This window comes from Brassica rapa, chromosome A01 (genome assembly GCF_000309985.2).
Source record: "Brassica rapa cultivar Chiifu-401-42 chromosome A01, CAAS_Brap_v3.01, whole genome shotgun sequence".
In the NCBI taxonomy this organism is placed as follows: domain Eukaryota; kingdom Viridiplantae; phylum Streptophyta; class Magnoliopsida; order Brassicales; family Brassicaceae; genus Brassica; species Brassica rapa.
In genome coordinates, this window is record NC_024795.2 from 10,253,070 (window position 1) to 10,272,722 (window position 19,653).

At 37.6% G+C, this 19,653-nt stretch overlaps 4 protein-coding genes and 1 pseudogene across 4 annotated transcripts; 3 read left to right on the forward strand and 2 right to left on the reverse strand.

Annotated features, from left to right (window-relative positions):
- The first annotated feature begins 1,942 nt into the window (after nt 1–1,942).
- On the forward strand, nt 1,943–3,800 carry LOC103868186 (O-fucosyltransferase 30). The gene has a single exon (XM_033288304.1). The coding sequence runs from the start codon at nt 2,003–2,005 to the stop codon at nt 3,533–3,535; it is 1,533 nt and encodes a 510-aa protein (XP_033144195.1). The 5' UTR covers nt 1,943–2,002; the 3' UTR covers nt 3,536–3,800.
- A 207-nt stretch (nt 3,801–4,007) lies between these two features.
- On the forward strand, nt 4,008–6,055 carry LOC103868179. The gene is made up of 10 exons (XM_009146281.3): nt 4,008–4,165; nt 4,312–4,371; nt 4,469–4,508; nt 4,577–4,755; nt 4,856–4,894; nt 4,997–5,092; nt 5,244–5,304; nt 5,398–5,525; nt 5,610–5,701; nt 5,801–6,055. The coding sequence occupies exons 1-10, from the start codon at nt 4,118–4,120 to the stop codon at nt 5,913–5,915; spliced, it is 858 nt and encodes a 285-aa protein (XP_009144529.1). The 5' UTR covers nt 4,008–4,117; the 3' UTR covers nt 5,916–6,055.
- LOC117132879 lies at nt 5,954–9,528 on the reverse strand (annotated as a pseudogene).
- A 2,115-nt stretch (nt 9,529–11,643) lies between these two features.
- Nucleotides 11,644–13,719, reverse strand: LOC108871219 (extensin-2). Its single transcript, XM_018657429.2, has one exon. It carries the CDS (start codon nt 13,662–13,664, stop codon nt 11,847–11,849), a length of 1,818 nt encoding a protein of 605 aa, XP_018512945.2. The 5' UTR covers nt 13,665–13,719; the 3' UTR covers nt 11,644–11,846.
- Nucleotides 13,720–15,241: 1,522 nt separating this feature from the next.
- On the forward strand, nt 15,242–18,542 carry LOC117126652. Its single transcript, XM_033275304.1, has 4 exons — nt 15,242–15,294; nt 16,240–16,912; nt 17,075–17,947; nt 18,072–18,542. The coding sequence occupies exons 1-4, from the start codon at nt 15,242–15,244 to the stop codon at nt 18,540–18,542; spliced, it is 2,070 nt and encodes a 689-aa protein (XP_033131195.1).
- The last annotated feature ends 1,111 nt before the right edge of the window (nt 18,543–19,653 follow it).

Genomic DNA, 19,653 nt, shown 5'->3' on the forward strand with positions numbered 1-19,653 from the left:
CCACATATTTCCTGTTTTTTTGTAAAATGTGATCCATCTTTATCTATCCGCTGAGTCCTGCTCAATGAAATGCTTTCTATAAGTTTCGAATCTTGGGGATCCACCAAAATCCGAATTGCCTCCAAATTCCAAGTACGCGAAGCAGAGTCAATGAAAGACTCGACTTTAATATCCGGATATAAGTTGTGTTGAATTTTATTAGCTGATCTTGAAGTTTCAAGTTGTTATTATCCAAAAACAAAACTTCAAATCTAACTTTAAAAGTATTTGTATTTTATATTATTGTTTTTATATTTGTTATTGTTAATTTAAATCTATAAAATTTTTATAAATAATTATCAGATATCTTTTATATACTAAAACACAAGTCATCTAACCAATCAAAATTTGACTTATAATTTATGTTTTTACAAATTTTTTTTAAAAAGTGTTAAAATAAAAAATAACTGTAGGCAACGGTTGCTGAAAAAAAAAACCCATCACCCACAAACTTCCCTTCTCAATTCTTATAACCACACAAAAGAGGTGTCTCAGTTTGTCATGGTTTAACTATTTTTACAAATATGTTTTTTATAATATTAAGAGTCTATTGTATATCTGTTTTTGTATTACCATTTGAATTTCATAGTTGGTGTTGACTACAAAAAGAGGCGATGGAGAAGTATCTCAGAATGCAAATTCAACCCAAAAAAAATCAGAATGTGTTTTCTTTCACCATGTAATTTATCTATTTGATCTTTATAAAAGGCTTCAGATTCCAAGAAAACTTTCGAACCAAATTGTGAATAAAAGTTTGATTTTTATATTTATTTTAATTTCAATTTTTTTGTTATATTAAAATAAAATTATATTTTTGTTGACAAAAAAAAATTATATTTTCCAGAACACTAGAATTTGATTACAAAATAATTTTAATGCAAACAAAAACTGCAAGGGGTGATGATACTAGTATATGAATATTAAAGAAATATTAATTAATAAAATTTACACTAAAATATAAAATTTTACATAGAAGTACATAATTAAATATTGAATAACATATATGTAAAATATCAAATTATTCTATAAAACTATTTCCGTAATACTTCATATATGATCAATAAATTTTTTTTTTGATAAGCTCTATCGGCTGATCCGGTCGGTCCTGAAAGGAACACAATTAATGCTACATGGTGGACCGATTATTTGTTATGGCCTAAACCATTTAGGCCAAATGTCAAGCCCAGACGGACCAAATAGTGATAAAAGTAAAATGAAGCTTGAAAATTATCTTTACAAAATGAAGCTTGAAAATTATTTTTTACAGAAGTAAAATTTAAAGTTATAAAAAACAAATTTGAAATATGTGAGATATAAAATTTTTAAGAATTAAAATGATAAAAGACAAAATATTTTAGAATCATAAATGTGATGTGTAAATAGTAAAGACTAAAAAATAAGAAACTTCAAATTCATATTTTTGAAGTAGTGAAACTCCATTTTAAATTCTTTTTTGAAAAGCAAAAAAATTTCATATAACCGAGGTTTTTTTGTAGATGCTCTAAAACTGTATTTTTTTCAAAGATTGTCTATAATTCTACAACTATTGCACTATCGAAGATTTTCTGTAATGTTTTTTTTTTCAATCTGTATAAGTATAACTGATGCGATCTTTAAGATCCTAGAGGTCCTATTCTTACAAAGTATCACTAGTATTGATCAGGGTCGGCTATGAGATTTAGGGGCCATAGCCAATAAGTTTGTTACGAAGATTTTTAGCAAAAAAAAAAAAAAGTTTGTTACGAAGATGTTCTTGTTCCTGCTAATTTATTACATTTTTCATTTCGGTTCATCATTCAAAATCATAACCACAAACGTACAGTGGTTTTGGGGCAAAGTAAGACGTGGCTTAGCCTAAAATCCAGAAAACGCAGCGTTTTATCGGAATCTACACACGAGCAAAACCATAACACAATGATGGCGTCTCAGTCAGAAATCTCAAGCAAAGAAAAAAAAAGAAAGAATGAACAGCTTCTTCAGTCCCAGTAGAGCAGGCCCGAAGCCATGGCCGAACAGGAAGAAGCAAACCAACAAATCCGCCATCTGTCTCTGCTCCGTCTCTCTACTCGCTGTCCTCTTCCTATCCGTCTTCTTCATCACCTACTCCGAGATACCCAAATCCATCTTCTCCATCTCCTCCGCCTTCTCCGGATCCGTCGAATTCCCTCAATGCAGATCCGAGGTACTCTCACGAGCCCTCCTAGGCCAGAGCTTTCTCCTGTACGCTCCCCACAGCGGATTCAGCAACCAGCTGTCGGAATTCAAGAACGCTGTCCTGATGGCGATGGTTCTGAATCGGACGCTGGTTGTTCCTCCCGTTCTTGATCACCACGCTGTCGCTCTCGGTAGCTGTCCGAAGTTTAGGGTTTTGAGTCCGAGCGAGGTGCGTGTCTCGGTCTGGAACCATTCCGTTGAGCTGCTTAGGTCTGGAAGGTACGTTTCGATGGGTGATGTTGTAGACATTTCGTCTCTCGTATCGTCTTCCGCTGTTCGAGTTATTGACTTCAGGTACTTCGCGTCGCTTCTCTGTGGTGTTGACTTGGAGACTCTGTGTTCTGGTGAGTTAGCTGAGCAGTCTCAGGCTTATGAATCGTTGAGACAGTGTGGGTATTTGTTGTCCGGTGTTCGTGGTAATGTAGATGGATGTTTGTATGGTGTTGATGATGATTGTAGAACCACGGTTTGGACGTATAGAAACGGAGGCTCTGATGGGAGGTTGGACTCGTTCCAGGCGGATGAGAAGCTTAAGAAGAAGAAGAAGATTGCTTACGTGAGGAGGCGGCGAGATGTGTATAAGGCTCTTGGACGTGGTTCAGAAGCTGAGTCTGCGGCTGTTCTTGCGTTTGGGAGTCTCTTCACGGCTCCCTACAAAGGGTCTGAACTGTATATTGATATAAAGAAGTCTTCTGGTGTTCCGGAGGTGAAGTCTTTGATTGAGAAGGTTGAGTTCCTTCCTTTTGTTCGAGAGGTAATGAGCGCAGGGAAGAGGTTTGCCACGGGAACGATTAAGGCGCCGTTTCTCTGCGCGCAGCTTAGGTTGCTGGATGGACAGTTCAAGAATCACCAGGAGAGTACGTTTACGGGTTTGAACCAGAAGTTGGAGTCTTTGAGTTTGAAGAATCCTGGTCCGGTTCATGTGTTTGTAATGACGGATCTTCCTGAAAGCAACTGGAGTGGAACTTATTTGGGTGATTTGGCTAGGAACTCTACGAAGTTCAAGCTCCATTTTCTAAGGGAAGAAGATGAAGTAATAGTGAGAACAGAAAAGGAGCTTGCTTCCGCTGCTCACGGACAGAAATTTGGGTCGATTCCGATGAGTCTGGACAGTATAAAGAAGATGCAGAAGCATTGTTCGCCTCAGAAAGTATCAAATGTGCAACTATACGTAGAGGAAGCTGTTTGCAGCTGTGCTTCACTGGGGTTCGTTGGGACTGCAGGGTCCACTATAGCTGAGAGTGTAGAAATGATGAGGAAGTTCAATGCTTGTAGTAGTTGAACTCAGACCACATTTCTGTGATTCTTGTTTCGGTTGGTTCGTATTAACCAAAGCTTTCAGTGTTGATCTGGAGTGATAGATGCAAGATTTGGTTAAGTTTTGCCGGTGGGATAGAGATAAGATCTGTCATGTGTCTCCACACTTTGAGGTTTTGTTGATGAAAATATATGCTTTGTGTTGGTTTGGTTATATAGGAAATTGTCTTTTGTTTCAGTTCTGTAAGTTTTGTTGAGGCTTTTGTGAATGGATTTTGTTTGTGGTTGCACCAAGATTTGTAAACCAATGTTGGTTGAACCGGTTTTGATCACCAAATCAGTGGTTTGGGTGAGAAAAAACGGAAGCAAATTCAACCGGGTTTTAAAAGTTACGTCAGTTGTAAATAGGTAGCCAATGAGATGCAACCACGTAAGCAGAATCAACGCATAGCTCCACGTGGAGTGATACCATTAAGCGAATTGAATCGGTCGCTTGTTGGGTCCCCGTCGGTCACATCCACCGCGAACAGTTGGACCGAAGTGTATATTTGTGGATCTGCGATCTGATCGGTTTTGCATCAACGCGCGACGTTATCTTATCACCGCCATGGCTGCTCCGTTTTTCTCTACTCCCTTTCAGCCTTATGTCTATCAGGTTTTCTTCTAAGTCTCCTTCTTGATACTAGGCGCACGATCCAAGCTAATCTAGTTTTGTGATAGTCACAATAATTAATAGTGAATTATCAATATTAATTTTGTATATGTAAGGTTATCATCTCACAAGTGTGTTATTTGATGCAGAGTCAAGAAGATACAGTTACACCTTTTCAAATTCTGGGTGGTGAAGCACAGGTTGTTCAGGTACCTGGATGAAACATTAGTTTGGTTTTCTAGTCTGCGCAATTTTGTGTTTATGTTCTGTATCCTCAAGTTCTTGTAACCTCGTTTTTGTTGTCAGATTATGTTAAAACCACAGGAGAAGGTCATTGCTAAGCCTGGTAATTTCCACTCTTTTTTCAGCATCTTCTTTATCTCTATTTATAGCTGAATTGATATGGTGCTGTAGGTTCAATGTGCTACATGTCTGGTTCCATTGAGATGGAGAATACTTATACCCCTGAACAAGAAGTTGGTGTTGTACAGTGGGTTTTAGGCAAGAGTGTTAGCAGTGTGCTTCTTCGCAACACCGGGCAGAACGATGGTTTTGTCGGTATCGCTGCACCTTCTTTGGCTAGGATACTCCCAGTTAATGATCCCCTAGCTTGCCATGATTTTCTTCCTTATTGTTATTACTAACTATGATGCTTACTATACCTTCTTATGTGTTTTGGTTCTTTACGTGAAGATTGATTTGGCAATGTTTGGTGGGGACATCCTTTGCCAGGTAGATATCTAGCTCACGAACCGTCAATTTATTATTGATATATTTATGTATTCTCCATAGACCAACAATCAATGATGTGACCTTTTCTTTCATGTTATGTAGCCAGATGCATTTCTCTGTTCCGTCCATGATGTGAAAGTGGTAAACTCTGTTTACCAGAGACATAGAGCTAGAAACATTGCTGCGGCTGGCGCTGAGGTAATGAAAACAACACATTGCAACGGCCTTTGACACACTTTATTCAAAACTTATTTACATCTTTCCTAGTTACTTCGTTTAGATGCCACTATGAGAAATTATCTATGTATATATATATCTCTGGCCTTAACTCACGTAATTGTTGTTGTAGGTGTTTCTGAGACAAAGGCTATCTGGCCAGGGACTTGCTTTTATTACTGCCGGTGGCTCTGGTATGCATCTAAGGTTTCTCTCAACTTAAGGCCTTTTACCCACCCCACCCCAAAAAGAAACCAAAACTGATCCTAGTTCACTTGCTTCATAAGTTGTACAGAAAAACCTGGAGGTGGGAGAAGTTCTCACCATTGACGTTTCTTGCATTGCCGCTCTCACTCCCTCCATCAATTTCAGAATCAACTACCATGCTGCACCTGTAAGACGGGCAGTGTTCGGGGTACGTTTGCTTCTTTTTGTTTTCCCTTCCTAGCAAAATGATCTTTACTCACGTCTCTACAATCTTCTTTATTTTATCAAAAAGGGTGATAACGTAGTAACAGCGACTCTGACGGGACCAGGCATTGTGTTCATACAAAGCTTACCGTTCCATCGGCTCTCCCAGCGAATCGCAAGGTTAAAGGATCAATCTCTTTTCTTGGTTGCCTTTTATTGTTTAAGGAAGAACTAACTATTCAAAAATTAGACTCACAAAAGAGATTTTCTCTTTTACAGGTCGGTGACTTCCCCAAACATGAGGGAAAATCCACGATTTTTAGTTCAAATAGGATTATTCTTGTTCCTTGCGTACGTTGTAATTGCATCTTCTTTGATCCTTACCGAAATGTGAAACATAGACTTCCTTTCCTTTTTTTTTTTTTTTTTTTCCTGCTACTGTTGTTGCAGTAGATTGGACATGTAATACATACTTTTAAAAGCATGTTTAGTGGATGTCTGAAGCAAACAAACCACACGGCATGAAGATTTCAAGAGTTCATCAATCTGACATGAACAAACACGTAGTTACCATTTTTGGAAGTTCCGCAAAACTATGATGGAGGGTAGTTTAACGGGTTACACAACACAAACCTGAATTTTATCAGCCAGAAAAACACTCCAAAGATTACATCTAAACAAAATCTTTCGATATTTTATATTATTTTAAATATAAACTAGATTTTGATCCGCTTGTCTGCGCAAGTGTTATTTTTGTAAAATATGATGCTATTTGTTTTCGCGTTATTTTAAACAAATATGATGTTATTTGTTTTTTTTTAGTCACTATTTTGGGTTGGACAAAAAACTTGAGTTTGAAGAACCGAACCGATCCCAATCCGAATAAGTAGTACCAAATCCGAACAGAAATTGATTAAATATCCGAATTATTCAAAATGTTGGTATTTGAAGAACTGAAACCTAATCCGATCCGAACCGAAGTTCGTTTTGCTAATGCACGGGCGTTGTTTTGTTTTTAAAATTAACAGAAATGTTATTTTTGAATTATATAATTTACAATAGAAATAAATTATATTGTGAAGGTTATGTTTAATAGTAATTAGACCATTATAAGTGGACAATCTCTCAAACTTAGGATTATTATAAATTTCTCAAAATTATTTAATTATATAATTAAAAAAACATGTTGCTTTAGAGTTTCTAAACTGTTGACCGAAATCTCTTCCCAATGGGAGTTATATATGAAGTAACAAATTTTAGGAGAAATCTCTTCTAAACATGTTGCTTTAGAGTTTCTAACCATTATGCAGTTTTTGCCATGTCTAGAGAGCATAAATTGAAAAGGATATAATAAAAGGTTCATTGAAAATAATTTTACTAAGCAAAAATAATAGGGTTTGTAGTTTCACTAACCCGGGCTTAACCTTCATCTCCTACCTTGAATGTTTTTTACAACTATTGTCGCAATCGTTTTGTCAGAATATATTTTTACTCGGATCTAGAATTGTAGATATGGGAGTGTGGATATGATTTTTTTTTGTTTGGAACATGTGTGGATATGATCATTAGAAGTTTTTAATCTATCTCGGTAGAATCGTAGAAACTAAGATTTTACTAAGAACCAAAGGAGTAGTTGCAAGAAATTTAGGAATTTATTATTTTGATATAAATTTATAGCATCGTTAGTTTTCTAGAAAATATTAGCAGTTTGAAAAGTTAGAAGATCGTGGATACATAGTTGAGAAATATTAGGAATTTTTCTATTTTATATAGCAAACAATAAATAAAATTACGGATGTTTTTTGAATTTTTTAATATTTGTGTTTTTTTTTTAATTATAAATTACTTGCCACCTGTCAATATTTGATTGACGGTGTGACTTGTGCTTTAGTATATAAGGGATATATTCTATTGTTTATAGAGTTTTTAAAAATTAAAGCACATAATAAATTTTAATTTTTTTAAAATAATTTAAATTGGTTATCCAAATCCGAACCGAATCCTCAAAGATCTGAACCGAACATGAAATTCCAAAAAGACCTAAAAACGAACCCGAACGCCCATCCCTAATCACTATTATATATCCTATATGTGTCATCATAGGTTACAAAAATATGTGTTATCATATAATTAATCATATTTTATACGTACCATCAAATAATTAATCTTATAATTAATAATATTTTATACATACAATCATATAAATAATCTTATATATTATATTTTTAAATTCAATGTGAAATATAAAACCATATTTTAAGTTGGTGTTTGAAATTGGGCTTTGTATTGTATTTTTCTTATATATATTGAAATTGTTTTTCTAATGGTTATTGGAAAATATGCTAATAAAAATCAAATTTTGAATATATGTATATTTTAAAATATATTTTTAAAATAGGTGCATCCAAAAAGTAGCCAAATTTTAGTGGTATTATAAAACCATAAAATAGAAGAGGCAACAACAACGGAAAATCAAAAGACAATTTCATCAAATAAAACAATAGCAATGAATCATGTTGCTTGTTAAAGAAACAATTTAAAAATTAGTAGTAGGGCATTTTGTAGACATATGGTGGAGGTGGTGGAGACTTGTAGGAAACTTTTGGGGAAGGCGAGTAGTATGGTGGGGAGCTGTAGACATATGGCGGTGGTGGAGACTTGTAGTCTACCTTCGGCGAAGGAGAGTAGTATGGTGGCGGTGGTGGAGAACTGTATACGTATGGCGGTGGTGGAGACTTGTATTCGGCCTTCGGGGAAGGAGAATAGAATGGTGGAGGTGGTGGAGAGCTGTAGACATATGGCGGCGGTGGAGACTTGTAGTTTACCTTCGTGGAAGGAGAGTAGTATGGTGGAGGTGGTGGGGAGCTGTAGACGTATGGAGGTGGTGGAGATTTGTACTCTACTTTTGGTGAAGGAGAGTAGTATGGTGGAGGTGGTGGGGAGTTGTAGACGTATGGAGGTGGTGGAGACTTGTACTCTACCTTCGGAGAAGGAGAGTAGTATGGCGGAGGTGGTGGGGAGCTGTAGACATAAGGAGGAGGAGGAGACTTGTACTCTACCTTCGGAGAAGGAGAGTAGTATGGCGGAGGTGGTGGGGAGCTGTACACGTATGGTGGTGGTGGAGACTTGTATTCGACCTTAGGAGAAGGAGAGTAGTATGGTGGAGGTGGTGGAGAGTTGTAAACGTATGGTTGTGGCGGAGACTTGTACTCTACCTTCGGGGAAGGAGAATAGTATGGTGGCGGTGGTGGAGAGCTGTATACATATGGCGGTGGTGGAGACTTGTAGTCTACCTTCGGGGAAGGAGAGTAGTATGGTGGAGGTGGTGGGGAGCTGTAGACATAAGGCGGTGGTGGAGATTTGTATTCGACCTTCGGGAAGGAGAGTAGTATGACGGAGGTGGTGGGGAACTGTAGATATATGGTTTTGGATGTGGTGTATATTTAGGGCCTTGTCTTCTATATTGTGGTGGAGGAGATGGTGGTGCCGAGTAATATGGGGAATTCTTTTTGGGTGGATATGGTGATTTGGTTTTATGGACTGGGGGATATTTCTGAGTTGTTGGGGGAGATTCATAAGGGTAAGCTGCAGCTACGATGGCGCTAAAGACCACAACATAAACCATGCAATGCCCTAATCCCATAATTTTTGGGGATCTCATTCTACCCGTAGCTGCTCTTTTTAGTTTCTCTTCTTTGTTATGATATAGTTCAACGTGAAGTCCCTTGATATATATTCTCGCTTTTTGTGTAAAGTTTATATTATTCTCCCCACTTGGTTTCGTGTGTGGCACTTCCAACACATTTAGACGACGTGCTTAAGTTGTTTATTTTAAGATGGTGATTTGTTGAGCATAAGAAATGGTCCAGATTCTTTGGCAACTTTCTATTGTTTTAAGAAATTTGTTTGCTTATTTTTTATTTAGGTCCCAAGATTAGTGAAAATGAACAAAGTGCATAACTGGTGATTATTTTAGACACAAGTAAAAAAAATAATTTGTTTATCAAATGAATATGGGGAAAGCGGAGATTATTCCATTATTACCAGTAACTTTTTATCATAAAATCAAAAACTTTTACATATTTTTGTGAATGTTATAACACAAACTATAAATAAAAAACTTGAAGTCATGGGAACATCTCCGGCTACACTTCTGTTTTTATGAACATTTTGACGAGTATGTTCCATGTCTAGTTTTTTTTTTTGAAAAAATGTTCCATGTCTAGTTGTATTCAGTCGATTGTTTGGTTGCTTTTATATCATCAGCACTCTCCATATGGATTCCTCATCTGGCTTTTATCTACCAGTAACAGTTTTAAATAGATCATATATAATACACATATATGTAAAACGTACATGCATGTTGTTTTCCTAAAGGAAGTGATCGATAAAAACTATTCTTATTAATTGTTTAAATCCTAAGAGAAACAAAATTTTCGTTTATCATTCATGTATGTTAGACACAAATTCATATACTATATGTGGACAAATAGTCATATCGATACATACAATTTACCAACGTGGTTTCATACATGATCTAGGGTTTATCCTTATTATTTGTACTTTATTATTTTCAGATGAAAAATAATTATTTACACTTCATATAATTTTTTATTCTTGCAGTCTAAAGATGAATGAATAATGCTGGCAGCAAATGGTGGTGAATCATTTTAGTAATTTAGACCGACCAAAATAAATACATGCATCATCTCATTAAAACTCATTAGCGCGTCCTTTAGAATTTTATATCACAAATTGGCAATGTCTATGGGATGCTCTTCGCTTGTGTTCATTCATATATACCCTCAATATTACTAAACCTAACTAATCCATCTTCAATAGGCGCACTGGAAATCCATAGTTACTCCTAGACGCAAAAACAAAGATGTAACATATCACATTTACCATGTAATTAATTATATTCTAATATGAGCTATGCACCTGAAATTGTACTACAGTGAAAAGTCTATATACTAATAATGGTGGGACTATAATATTTTATTAATTTGCAGACTTATTAATTTAGAAAAAATCTATTTTTTAAGATTTTTTTATATTAAAATTTTAAAATAAGAAAATATTTGATTGTATTAATTAAAATTTTTGAAATGGTATTTTCGTATAGCTTTTACGTATATAAAATATGTTTCAAAGATTTTAATTTTCATTTTAGATATAAATTAACTAAAGATCATCAAAATATATTGAAATCAACAAATTGTATTTTATCACAATGTCTTTTTATTGTGAAAAACAAAGAGATTCGCCTAGTTTTTTTTTGTTGTTAAAATGTGAAATTTATTGATCAGTGAATAATATTAGGAATTTACAATAGGTTATGAGAGGCTATAAGAACTATAAAAGAAAAAAATATACAATGAATGTAAAAAATAAATTTCAAGATCATGTGAGCTAAGCCGTAACTTCGAACCACCGACACATCAAGCCTGTAAACTTGTGGTCAGTCTTATATCGAAGAGAAGTAATCCTATTTTGCATAGCCTTATTAATGATCCGAACCACATGTTCCACTGTCCGAAACCCCGTTTGGTGTCTTCTCTCATTCCTCTCTTTCCAAAGATTCACCTACTTACAAAACAGTCGTAGCTAAATATAAAAATAAAGTCGATTTTTATCGACAAAGTTAAATTTCAGGAAATTGTTACATTTTCAACAAATAATTTATAAACCGAGGGATTCCAAATATTAGTATTGTTAATATTTCCTCCAATATCTACCGTCCTTGAAATTTATTGGGTAGTCGGCTACCAATCCGACCATATTTAATTGTGTAATTGAGGCTATATATTTTGGTTAGATAAAAAGCATTCAGAATAAACAACAACATCAGTTAGTGAGGCGTAAAAAAGATCTATAAAATTCTAATACACATATATGGGTTTTGGATTTAATATGCACTACAATAGAATTATGTCAAGAATGTTTTATTTCAATTCAGCTTAATTACTCAAAATTATCTTGCTGGTGCACAGATTATTTCACTAAAAATAAAACTACAAGCATACATCAACAATTTTTCAATGTTTCACCAATATGAAACTAATGAACAGAATTCCATATAAAAATGACTAAATTTAATTTAAATGCAAATTATTGGATAGGAAAATGTAATTATTTCAAATTTAGAGTGAGTTTGAACAACATCTACCAATAAATAGGTGCATCCAAAAAGTAGCCAAATTTTAGTGGTATTATAAAACCATAAAATAGAGGAGGCAACAACAACGGAAAATCAAAAGACAATTTCATCAAAAAAAAACAATAGCAATGAATCATGTTGCTTGTTAAAGAAACAATTTAAAAATTAGTAGTAGGGCATTTTGTAGACATATGGTGGAGGTGGTGGAGACTTGTAGGAAACTTTTGGGGAAGGCGAGTAGTATGGTGGGGAGCTGTAGACATATGGCGGTGGTGGAGACTTGTAGTCAACCTTTGGCGAAGGAGAATAGTATGGTGGAGGTGGTGGGGAGCTGTACACGTATGGCGGAGGTGGAGACTTGTATTCGGTCTTCGGGGAAGGAGAATAGAATGGTGGAGGTGGTGGTGAGCTGTAGACGTATGGCGGTGGTGGAGACTTGTAGTTTACCTTCGGGGAAGGAGAATAGTATGGTGGAGGTGGTGGGGAGCTGTAGACGTATGGCGGTGGTGGAGATTTGTAGTTTACCTTTGGGGAAGGAGAATAGTATGGTGGAGGTGGTGGGGAGCTGTAGACGTATGGCGGTGGTGGAGACTTGTAGACCATCTTTGGCGAAGGAGAGTAGTATGGTGGAGGTGGTGGGGAGCTGTATACATATGGCGGTGGCGGAGACTTGTAGTATACCTTCGGGGAAGGAGAGTAGTATGGTGGTGGTGGTGAGCTGTAAATGTATGGTGGCGGTGGAGACTTGTAGTCAACTTTTGGGGAAGGAGAGTAGTATGGTGGAGGTGGTGGGGAGTTGTAGACGTATGGAGGTGGTGGAGACTTGTACTCTACCTTCGGAGAAGGAGAGTAGTATGGCGGAGGTGGTGGGTAGCTGTAAACGTATGGTGGTGGTGGAGATTTGTATTCGACCTTAGGAGAAGGAGAGTAGTATGGTGGGGGTGGTGGAGAGCTGTAAACGTATGGTGGTGGTGGAGACTTGTAGTCTACCTTCGGAGAAGGAGAGTAGTATGGTGGCGGTGGTGGAGAACTGTATACGTATGGCGGTGGTGGAGACTTGTAGTCTACCTTCGGGGAAGGAGAGTAGTATGGTGGAGGTGGTGGAGAGCTGTAGACATATGGCGGCGGTGGAGACTTGTAGTCAACTTTTGGGGAAGGAGAGTAGTATGGTGGAGGTGGTGGAGAGCTGTAGACGTATGGAGGGGGTGGAGATTTGTACTCTACTTTTGGTGAAGGAGAGTAGTATGGTGGAGGTGGTGGGGAGTTGTAAACGTATGGAGGTGGTGGAGACTTGTACTCTACCTTCGGAGAAGGAGAGTAGTATGGCGGAGGTGGTGGGGAGCTGTAGACATAAGGAGGAGGAGGAGACTTGTACTCTACCTTCGGAGAAGGAGAGTAGTATGGCGGAGGTGGTGGGGAGCTGTACACGTATGGTGGTGGTGGAGACTTGTATTCGACCTTAGGAGAAGGAGAGTAGTATGGTGGAGGTGGTGGAGAGTTGTAAACGTATGGTGGTGGCGGAGACTTGTACTCTACCTTCGGGGAAGGAGAATAGTATGGTGGCGGTGGTGGAGAGCTGTATACATATGGCGGTGGTGGAGACTTGTAGTCTACCTTCGGGGAAGGAGAGTAGTATGGTGGAGGTGGTGGGGAGCTGTAGACATAAGGCGGTGGTGGAGATTTGTATTCGACCTTCGGGGAAGGAGAGTAGTATGACGGAGGTGGTGGGGAACTGTAGATATATGGTTTTGGATGTGGTGTATATTTAGGGCCTTGTCTTCTATATTGTGGTGGAGGAGATGGTGGTGCCGAGTAATATGGGGAATTCTTTTTGGGTGGATATGGTGATTTGGTTTTATGGACTGGGGGATATTTCTGAGTTGTTGGGGGAGATTCATAAGGGTAAGCTGCAGCTACGATGGCGCTAAAGACCACAACATAAACCATGCAATGCCCTAATCCCATAATTTTTGGGGATCTCATTCTACCCGTAGCTGCTCTTTTTAGTTTCTCTTCTTTGTTATGATATAGTTCAACGTGAAGTCCCTTGATATATAGTCGCTTTTTGTGTAAAGTTTATATTATTCTCCCCACTTGGTTTCGTGTGTGGCACTTCCAACACATTTAGACGACGTGCTTAAGTTGTTTATTTTAAGATGGTGATTTGTTGAGCATAAGAAATGGTCCAGATTCTTTGGCAACTTTCTATTGTTTTAAGAAATTTGTTTGCTTATTTTTTATTTAGGTCCCAAGATTAGTGAAAATGAACAAAGTGCATAACTGGTGATTATTTTAGACACAAGTAAAAAAAATAATTTGTTCATCAAATGAATGTGGGGAAAGCGAAGATTATTCCATTATTACCAGTAACTTTTTATCATAAAATCAAAAACTTTTACATATTTTTGTGAATGTTATAACACAAACTATAAATAAAAAACTTGAAGTCATGGGAACATCTCCGGCTACACTTCTGTTTTTATGAACATTTTGACGAGTATGTTCCATGTCTAGTTTTTTTTTTTGAAAAAATGGTCCATGTCTAGTTGTATTCAGTCGATTGTTTGGTTGCTTTTATATCATCAGCACTCTCCATATGGATTCCTCATCTGGCTTTTATCTACCAGTAACAGTTTTAAATAGATCATATATAATACACATATATGTAAAACGTACATGCATGGTTTTTTCCTAAAGGAAGTGATCGATAAAAACTTTTCTTATTAATTTTTTAAATCCTAAGAGAAACAAAATTTTCGTTTATCATTCATGTATGTTAGACACAAATTCATATACTATATGTGGACAAATAGTCATATCGATACATACAATTTACCAACGTCGTTTCATACATGATCTAGGGTTTATCCTTATTATTTGTACTTTATTATTTTCAGATGAAAAATAATTATTTACACTCCATATAATTTTTTATTCTTGCAGTCTAAAGATGAATGAATAATGCTGGCAGCAAATGGTGGTGAATCATTTTAGTAATTTAGACCGACCAAAATAAATACATGCATCATCTCATTAAAACTCATTAGCGCGTCCTTTAGAATTTGGGAAGTTTACTAGAATGTTACATATTTTAGGTGTATTGACTAGAATGATACAGATCTTTTTTTTATTACTAGAATATTTTCGATACCAAGCGTACCCTTTTTTTACGTTATGAGAAAAAACGTATTTACGAGAATGCCATTACTTTTCGCTGCCACGTAGGCAAAAAACCGGCGCCACGGAGGAATTCGCGTCCGTATTTTCATTAAGTCAGCTGTTAAGCGATAGATACGTAGTTACGGCCGATTTATCTTTACGTTACGGCTGACTTAATACATACGACTGACTTAAGTGAAAGTGGCTGACTTAAAACTATAAGTCAGCTTGCCGATACAACTGATTTACAGAAATCCGGCTGAGTTATGTGATCACGGCTGACTTAATGATACAAATGACGGCTGACTTATACATCGGCGGTTTGATTTCTGGAAAATTTGGCTGAGTCGTGGTTAAGAAACGGCTGAGAAACTTTTTTTCAGCTGAGTAAAGGAACATGGATGGGCTGGGTTATTGAAGCCACGGCTGAGTTATGGGATGCTGTTACGACTGGGTTTGTATTAGTCAGCCGTTAAAGCATGGATAAACAGTAAACTCAGCTGCTTTGCGGCTGACGTATGAGCGAAAGATTAATTACTAGAATGTTCTCGTTTGATGGCTGATTTACGTAACGATACGGCTGACATATGGTTGTTCATCCTTATTGCGGCTGACTTACCGTCAAAAGATTAATTACTAGAATGTTTCCATGTATCGGCTGACAAAGTGTAAACATGATGGCTGACTTATTTTGACTGAGTTACTGATTTGTTTGTCGGCTGATTAATCGATGTTCCATGTCATCTGCCATGTCATCAACTCGGATTTGACATGTCATCACTAACGGTCGCCCAATTTACAACTGAGTTACGAGACCTTTCAGTTGTCTTCTTCATCTTATTTTTGAATGATTACACAGCCTTTCTTTTCTTCTTCATCATCTCAGTTATCTATCCTCTTCATCTTTCTCATATGGTAATGGATCCCGTTATTATTGTTTCCGGTAAATGGATTATGAAAAAACGATATGTATTCAACGTCGACAGTAGAGGGTGTAGAGTTCTTCATTTAGGTGAGAAAACTAAACTTGAAGATTTCACAAAGTCTATCATCGACGATTACGGTTTGAATGATTTGAAGGTTCATATTCTGCTTAGCTACATATTTCGAATAAAACATTGAAAACAATGGCGCACAACACTCCACCAGTTTACGTGTCCAACACTCGACAATTGCAATGTTTTCTAAGCTTAAAGAAAAGCGAACAACTACGTCTCTGTGTGGAGATTACAGAGAAAAAGGATGACAGCTCAGACGTAGAAGCTTCAGAAGAAGAAGCTTCAGAAGAAGAAGCTTCAGAAGAAGAAGCTTCAGAAGAAGACGCTTCAGAAGAAGAAGCTTTAGAAGAAGAAGCTTTAGAAGTTGAGTCTATAGAGAATGGGAGTTACGATGGTTGCAGTTTGGAGGATGAACAAGATGAAATTGAGAATGACTGCTTTAGTAACGTTGAAATACACGACGTAGCCGGAGATGATGAAATAGGCAAAGAAAACGAAGAAGATGATGAATTTGAAAGTCGATTTGATATGTTCGATGACTCGGACGGTGCGTCATCTGAAGATGATAACTTCAGCACATACGGTGAGTCTCCTATCGAAGAAGATGAAGATTCACCAACGCTACCTTCCAAGAAGAGATATCAGAACTTCTTGATGAGCGAATCTAAAGGGAATGTGGAGGTTTTGAAGTTGGAGATGTCGTCGTTAGACCTTGCGGTAGGACAACGATACTTGACTAAAAAGCATTTGAAGAGACGACTGAAACTTTTTACAGTGAGGCATCAATTTGATTTTGATGTAGAAATATCAAACCTGACAACATACGTTGTTAAGTGTTGGGTTGATGGATGTACATGGAGAGTTCGTGCATCTACCGAAGGATTGTCCCCGCAGTTTTATATTCGTATTTACGACTCGGATCATGCATGTTCTGTAACTGAGCGTTCTAATCGATCTCGAAATGCAACACCGGATATTTTAGGAGAGTTGTACAAGAACTTTCTCGGCGACGTTGGTCCGGCCGTTCGCCCTGAGAGTGTCGGAATAGCTATCACTAAGCAGTTTGGTGTAAAGGTAATTATGTTACAACGGCTGAGTTATGGTAGAGTATAGGCTGGGTTATTTTATGTTAGAAATGGCTGAGTTACAAAACTATGGTTGAGTTATGTTTACGTTGTGACCGTCTTAATGATATGATGTGGCTGAGTTATGTAAATTGTTTTTTCATGTGAGCAGATGGAATATTGGAAATCACACCGGACGCTTAAATGTGCAAGGGAAATCGATGAGGGCACACCTGAGTGTGGTTTTGAACTCTTGCCTTCTTACTTATACATGATAAGAAGGGCAAATCCGAATACAGTTACGCGTCTTCAAATCGATGAGCTTGGAAGATTCATGTATGTGTTTCTTGCGTTTGGTGCGAGCGTTAATGGGTTTCCTTTCATGCGCAAAGTTGTTGTCGTCGACGGTACGTTTCTTAATGGTAAATATAAAGGGACGCTACTCACAGCACTAGCTCAGGATGGTAACTTTCAGATTTTTCCAATAGCCTTCGCAGTGGTTGACACTGAAAATGATGATTCGTGGAATTGGTTTTTTACGCAACTAAAAGTGTTGATTCCTGACCAGGAGGGTCTTGCGATAATATCAGATAGGCATAACTCGATAGGGAAAGCAATTACAAATGTGTATCCGTTAGCTGCTCGTGGAATATGCACCTATCATTTGTATAAAAACATATTGGGACGGTACAAAGGAAAAGATGTATTTCGGCTGGTGAAGAAAGCGGCGAGATGTTTTAGAATGTCTGACTTTGATATGATTTTCGAGGAGATTGAAGCACTTAATCCTGATCTCCACGGCTACCTCGAAAGAGCTGATGTCAGACTGTGGACACGTGTTTATTTCCCGGGCGAGAGGTACAATTTGATGACTACGAACATAGCGGAATCAATGAACAGAGCATTATCGCATGCTAGAGGTCTTAACATTGTTCGAATATTGGAATCGATACGGGTTATGATGACCAGATGGTTTGCTGAACGAAGAGTGGATGCCAGATCGCAGTCAACCACACTCACGCGCGGTGTGGAGAAACTATTACAAGTAAGTCAGTCGTAACAGTAAAATAAGTCAGTCTTTAAATCTAATAAGTCAGTCGTTATATTGCATAAGCCAGCTTTATAAATAATAAGTAAGCCGTTTCACGAATATTGGGTTTTGTTAATAGGGACGTGTAAGTGCCTCCCGGGATTGGACGGTTCAAAGGATTGATGACCATCACACTGAAGTTAAATATGGCGCTGCTGGCGAGTCTTTGAATGTTGTTAATTTGGTTGAGCGAAAGTGCACATGTCGGCGTTTCGATGTCGAGAAAATACCATGTGTACACGCAATCGCAGCTGCAGAGGAAAGAAATGTTTCTCGTATATCACTGTGCAGTCCTTACTATAAAAGCACTTATTTAGCTAGCGCATACGCTGAATCGGTCATGCCGGTTGACTCAGCGCTACCTGTTCCAGATAACGTGGCTAACGTACAGTGCTTTCCACCGTTTATTCGTCAACAACCGGGAAGACCTAAAAAAAATAGGATGAAATCTGCTTTAGAAGTTGCACTTGCAAACAAACGTCCTAGGAAAGAGCACATATGTTCTCGTTGCAGTCAAAGTGGACATAATGCGAGAACTTGTCCGATATAAGCAATTGCTTTTCATGTTGTTTTGTAATACGGCTGGGTTTTGTGTTGTAATACGGCTGGGTTTTGTGTTGTAATACGGCTGGGTTTTATTTTCATTGATTTGCACAACGGCTGGATTATTAATTGTAATACGGCTGGGTTTTGTGTTGTAATACGGCTGGGTTTTTTTGTTTTAATGTTCTATGACGGCTGCGTTAATGTTTTTCAAATTTTGTATTGTGGTTGGGTTTTTATTTTCATTGATTTGCCCGCTTCCCATTACTCAAGAGAGACACAGACATCGAAAAACGAAATGTCCGTACTTAATTGCCCTACGTTACGTAATAGCCCCTACGTAATTATTGATTATAAAGTGGAATACGAAAGTAGCGAATTAAATTAAGAGAAATTAATCTTCATTGGCTGAGATAATGTTACTCACACGCCTAATAATTGTCGTGATTTCTAATGTCAGCTCTTTTATTCAAACGCAGTTGAAAAAAACTTCCCCGCTAGAAACACGAAACGTCGCGAAGTCAACTAAGGCTGAGTTATTGTAATACACGGCTGAGTTATGGATTAAATTCCCGCTCAAAATAAGAAATAAGAAACGCCGCGATACGAAACTACAACCGTTAACTGCAGATAAATAAGGTACTTCTCAAACAATTACACATCTTCAACTCTCTATCTTTTACACAACTGTCCTCTCAGAGAAAATGGAATATTTCCCTCTGCTTGAATTGCCTGAAGATCTTCAGGCAATGGTGGTTGAACGTGTGGCCCGTAACTCCTTCCAAGATCTCTACCGCCTCAGAGCATCGTCCAGGTCGATGAAGGCGTTAGCAGAGATGCGTAGGGTATACCATTATTTCGATGTGTTATCCTTTCCCTGGGGTCTCATTATGCCATCTCAGTTGTTGAAAACTTGCTACGCTGAGAACAATCCAAGCACAATTTATGTAAAGGGTGTACAGTTTTTCTACTCATACGATGAGCAAGATTATGGCCTTTCTCTCCTCAAGCGTGCAGCAGATGCAGGATATGAGCGTGCAGTGTATACACACGCTATGACTCAAGCAATCTTTTACGGTGATGCGCAGTATTTTCGGAGAATTCCAAGAGCAACTGTT